The sequence below is a fragment of the Pteropus medius genome, unplaced genomic scaffold, assembly GCF_902729225.1.
Source record: "Pteropus medius unplaced genomic scaffold, Ma_sr-lr_union100, whole genome shotgun sequence".
NCBI lineage: Eukaryota > Metazoa > Chordata > Mammalia > Chiroptera > Pteropodidae > Pteropus > Pteropus medius.
Window position 1 is genome coordinate 222,632 of NW_024352947.1, and position 5,631 is coordinate 228,262.

At 66.0% G+C, this 5,631-nt stretch overlaps 1 protein-coding gene across 1 annotated transcript in view; it reads left to right on the plus strand.

The window, feature by feature from the left end:
- Positions 1–5,631, plus strand: part of GALNT2 (polypeptide N-acetylgalactosaminyltransferase 2) — a 66,640-nt gene extending 61,009 nt beyond the window's left edge. The window contains exons 15-16 of the mRNA XM_039850405.1: positions 536–655; positions 3,278–5,631. Coding sequence (XP_039706339.1) covers positions 536–655; positions 3,278–3,433 — 276 coding nt within the window. The 3' untranslated portion in view covers positions 3,434–5,631. The remainder of the gene's footprint in view (positions 1–535; positions 656–3,277) is intronic.

The following is a 5,631-nucleotide window of genomic DNA, read 5'->3' on the forward strand; positions in this document are numbered from 1 at the left end:
CGCGGTGTGGGCGGGGAGCCCTCGGACCTTCCTCAGGCTCACGGGCCCACGAGCGTCCGTGGGTCAGCTGAGCGTGGTTACGAGGCCACACGCTGTGTAGTTTGCTTCAGTGTGCGACGTCACGTAGGAGCTTTACACGTCACAGCCCCCACGCACACATGCCACTCGCCGCCCACACCTGCCCGGGGCAGCGTCTCTCCACAGTCGCGATCACGCAGGTGTAACGTTGACCTGAACTGTGCCCCTTGAGGTGACCGGGCCTGAGTGGCAGCTTTGCAGCCCACGTGGGGTCACAGAGATGGGGGTGGCCGCTCTGATTTGCACTGGGGCTAAAATAGTCTCAGAGCCGCTTTGCACGTCGCCGTGGCGGCCGGGGCGCCCCAGCTGTAGCCGTGCCCACGGGCACAGAGCCGCGCGCTGGCCGCGACCTGGTTCGGGGCGCTGAGGGCCCTTCCCGCCGGGCGCTCCCCGTGTCGCGGCTCTGCCTTCTCGGCCCCGTGCGAGGCCGGCCTCTGACCTCCACCCTGTGTTGCAGGAGTGGGCTCTGACCAAGGAGAAGTCGGTGAAGCACATGGACTTGTGTCTGACCGTGGTGGACCGGGCACCTGGCTCGCTCATCAAGCTGCAGGGCTGCCGAGAAAATGACAGCAGACAGGTACGGCCCCCGCCCAGCCGCCCCGGGCCGCTCGCTCTCTGCCCCCCGCCCCCGGCCACTCCTGCCCTGGCTTCGCCCATCCTTCCGTCCGCTCGTCCGCTCGGCCTGTTCGCCCGGGGCCTCCCCGACCTGGACCGAAGGGCGGTGCCGTGTTTGTGGTCGCGTCTTCCGCCCGCCGCCCCGGTGGTTTGAGGTTTGCAGGGCCTGCTCCAGGCCGGTAGCTGCCGGGGTGCTCAGCGCCCCCGGTCCCGTCCCGCCCGCCCAGGCCTGCGGGTAAGCGGTGCCGGTGCCCATGAGGGGGATGCAGAGGTGGGAGCCTGGACGCGGACCCCGTCCTGAGCCGGGGCTAACGGCTAGTGGCAGAGACTCGCAGAGGACGTCCCGCCAACCTGTGGAGCGCTGGCCCATCTTGTCGTGATCCCTCCTTGTGAGGTTGGCAGGTGTGGGGAAACCGAGGCACAAAGCCTGTGGGGGGCCAGGAGCCACCTGGGCTTCGGTCCAGCAGTAATTTCGCAGAAGGGGATGGTGAGGCCAAGCCCAGGGCCCTTGCTGAGATCCCAGGCGTCAAGGCCACGCCCTGACACTTCGCCTGTCATTGTCACGCCCTGACACTTCGCCTGTCATTGTCACGCCCTGACACTTCTTGGTGGTGATGCGTTTCCTGACTAATCCCCTGGGGAGTAGAGTGACTGGGACAAAGGAGGCCGCTGTCCCTTGGTCCCAGGCCCCCTGGAGCTCTGCAGTGGGGCATCGCCCTGCGTGGGACAGTGGCCTCTGCAGACAGCTGTGATCAGGTGGCTTCCTCTGGCCTCCAGGCCTTTCTAAGAGACGTGGACGCACCTCCCTTTAGCGAGAGTTTGCTTTACGCTGGGCGTTAACGGGGTTCCTGCCCTGATCCCCGGCCTTGGGGACCATGCCGGACACCCCTGAAAGGCTCGCACCACGGAGGGGAAAACCAGCAAACAGTTCTTTCCCAACGCGTGGGGGACGTGGGGACCTGTCACACTGTCAACCCCGAGGCTTAGCCGTGGGGCGTGCGCCAGCAGCAGAGCCTCAGGGCTGTCCCAGAAACACCCCCTCTGCACCCCGGCAGCCCTCCAGCTGTCCCCGCTGTGCGACTGCCCCCAGGGGCTGGAGGGCAGATGCTCTGACACGTGACAGGCGGAGCCTCGGGACAGGGAGTTTGGCTCTGTTCATCTGTTCCTCCTGGCTCCGATTCCTGGTCACTCAGTGACGCCGGCTGTGGCTGGCCACCCACACTTTACATGACAATGGCGGAAGGGAGCCAGGGATGCAGAGGAGTGGGGCCCAGATGGGGGGCTGGGAAGCAGGGCTGGGGAGAGGCAGGGGGTGTGGGGCTGGGATGGGGGGCAGGGATGCGGGGCTGGGGGTGCTGGGGGGCCAGGCGCCTGCCCCTCACGTGAGCGCCCTCACTCGGTGTGTGGCGGGCCCTCCCAGCGCACCCTGAGCGACCCCAGGCTGTCGGGCGCTGGGTCCCTCCCCGCCTCACCCCTGCCCTCTGCGAAGAGGGTCCTGAGCTCGTTCCGTCTGGAAGCCGGTGGTCTCGCCACCAGGCCATTCGGTTTCCAGGCGCGTCCGCGTTACGTGCGCGTGGCAGCGTCGGGGAGCAAAGGAGAGAGAAACGCGCCTCCGCGGCATCAGGCAGATTTGCAAACGCGCCGCCGAGGGGCTTCGGCGCAGTGTGAGAAATCGGAGCCCCAGGGCGCTCGTGCGGGGCGCCGCGGGAACGAAGCCGTGTTCCCGGCGCGAGCACCCGCGGTTGCCACGTGGGCCGAGCAGGTCGGAGGCCCCGGTTCCCTTCCGGAGGCTGCGGCCTTCGCGTCCTGGCTCGGCCGGTCGGTTCGCTGGGTGGCTGGGGGTCGAGGCCGGTGGGTTTGCATTCGGCGGCAGTGTGCGTACACACGTCACAGCGCACGCCACACCCTGTACTTCACGAGTGGCGCCTTCCGAACTCAGCGGGCGCTGTGTGGGCGCCGCCGTGCGGGGCTGGGGGGGCCTCGCGGGGCTGAGAAGCCTCCACCCCCGCAGCGCTCGCCCTGGCGGAGGAGACTCGTGAGCCAGAAACGGGCTCCTCACGCGAGCTCCGTCCACGTGGCTTCTCTGCCTCGTGTTCACCCTGATGGTCCCCCTGGTGCAGCGAGCGTGAGGCCCCCGGTGGGCGTGGGGAGCCCCAGACCGAGGCGGCGGACAGGCCCGTGGGCTGGTGCAGTGCCCTGTGGCCGCCTCGGGGTGCGGTGTCAGGCTGACCCCGTGGGAATCAGAGTCCCCCCAGGAAAGCAGCGCGGCGTGGAGGAGGGGACGGGGTGGGGCGGGAGCGGGGACTCGAGCAGGGCCCGGGAGAGGGTTTGAGTTGAAAACCGAGGCGGGGACCGGAGTTCCTTCCTGGGCCCTCAGACCTGTGGCCGCCGTCTCGGGCCACCATCTTGGTGACCGGAGACTGAAACAGGGTTTGTTTCTGGAGCAGCCACCAGACCCTGGAAATGCATCTGCCTGCGGTCACCCTGGGGGGGCAGCCTCCTGTTCCCCTGGCCTGAGCTCACACCCGGAGACACCCCGTCCCTTGGTCTGAGGTCTCCTCTGAGACACCCCCTGTCCTTGCAGAAGTGGGAGCAGATCGAGGGCAACTCCAAGCTCCGGCACCTGGGCAGCAACCTGTGCCTGGACAGCCGGGCGGCCAAGGCCGGGGGCCTGAGCGTCGAGGTGTGCGGCCCCGCCCTGTCTCAGCAATGGAAGTTCTCGCTCAACCTGCAGCAGTAGGAGGCCCGGCCATCGTCCCCGCCGCCGGCCGAGTTGCGATCACGTCGTCGATTATGTTTCTAAACTTTCCACGAAACTATATACCTCAGTATCCATCACGTCTGACGTCGGAAGCTGCACACGGCGATGCCGGGCGCTGCGGGGGCCACAGCCGCCGGACGTGCCGGTCCCTCCCCGGAGGCCACGCCAGCCCTTCCCCCAGCGTCCGGGGGTTCCCCGCGTCACCGAGGGCTCCGGCGGGGCCCGAGCAGGGGCCGGCGTGGGTGCGGCACGGCGCTGAGGACCCGGAGCCCCGTGTCGGCCCCGTCACCGTCCCGCACACCGAGCCGCCACGGCGGGTCACGGGTCCCCTCCCCGCTCCCGGCCCCCCGCCGCGGACGCCGCCTCGTGACCCACTCGCTCCGTTTGAACGTGGACCTTCCCAAGCGGGCGCTGGGCACGAGCGCCCCGTCCTCTGCCTGCAGGTCGTCTCCATCCCGTCAAGCCCCACGAAGCGGTCCCGGCCGGGCCTCCCCGCAGCTGCCCCGGAGCCGGCGGTGCCCGGGGGCCGGCGAGCGTCACGCTGTGGCTCTGGCCCAGAGTCACTGCCGGGGCGGAACCCGCCTCCTGCCCTCGATCTGTGAACCTGGGTGGGTTCCATGCTTCGACAAACACTGCTTTAGGTCTTTCTAAATTAAATTTCTTTTCTCTAAGGAAAAAAAAAAACACACCCAGCTCCCAGTGACTGCCGGAAGCTGTCACAGGCCAGCGTTGGGCTGATGGTGAGTGCCCTGGCGTGCGGGCAGCACTGTCAAGGTCACCTGCCTGCTCAGGCCGTCCCAGCTCGGGGACGCCTCAGGGGCTTCGGGTCAAGGATAGCAAGGACGGGAGAGCGAGGTTTCGGGGCCCGGGGCGAGCCTGCGGGGTAGGGTGCAGGCGTCAGTGTAAACCCCAGGACAGTTAGGAAGACAGGGAGTGATGGGAAGAGACACCTGTCCCTACAGGCCCCACCTTGCCTTCGAAGTGTCCCCTGTGCGGAGTCAGACCCGCCCCAGCCCCCGCGGGTGGCTGCTTGGCGATTGTCCTGGCCAGTGCGCTCCTTCACCCCCGCTGCCCACCCCTCCCACACCCTGCCTCGTCTCCCAGGCCGGTCCCATCAGCAGCCACGTGCTACCATGCGGTGGGACACGCGTCCGAAACGCACGTCTTCAGGCCCCTTTGGGAGGGACCAGCCGGCCACACAGTGAGAAGTGGCCCCAGGAGTTTGTGCCAGGTCGACATGGCCAAGGGCTGTTCTCTGTCCTGCCTGGTTCTTTCAGGGCAGACGGGTGCTCTTCCTTGCTCCCCGGCAGAAGCCCCCAGGCTGGCTGCTCTCTGACAGCAGCTCAGGCACGGACGCGTGGCTGGGTGACGTTCCTCTGTCTCCCCGCTTTGGCCCCCGCCAAGCAATCCGCTGCCTTTTCGGCGGGCGGAGGGCAGGAGCTGGCCTCGCTGCGCAGTTGCCCCTGACCGCGGGTGGCCCCCCACCCCGGAGTCTGCGGTCCCCTCGTCAGGCTGTCCACTGCCGCGCGGGGCGGGAGCCGCTGCTGGCACACGCAGCCCAAGCACCTGGCTCTGTTGTCGGACGTGTCACCTGTGAGCTCTCACTGCTTAGAAAAATGTCCCATTGATGGAAAACAGATTTTAATTCGGCTCTTAACGACCCTTGGCCCGCACAGCTCCCCCCCAACCCAGAAGTCTTCCCAGCCTTTGCGCCATCTGTGTAGGGACACCCGGTCCCTGGGGGGCAGTGCCCGTCCCCGAGCTGGGCTGGCGGGATGGCGTGGTGTCGTGAGCAGGGGTGGGCTGGGAGAGCTCCCACGAGGTGAGCTATGTTTACATGACACAGTGTGCCAAAGTGACTTACTGTGGTTGCATTATTTTGTAGTCATGGGGACTCGCACCCTCCCGCGTTTTTACAAATAAACATTCTTTCGTAAGAGCCCCTGAGCACAGCCTGGCGAAGTGGTCATCTTCTCTGTGATGGTCTTTTCTTACGTCTCCATGAAACGGTGGCATCTGTATGTTTTGCAAATTCAAAATATAGTTTGGTAATTTTTTTTTCCAGTTGATTTTTTAAAAGAACTGCTGTACAGAGCTTGTACTTTGTCCATTTTATAGATGGAAACCATCCTTGAAAATTGTTTAACTTAAATAAAGAGAAGATACTTTATAGGTAA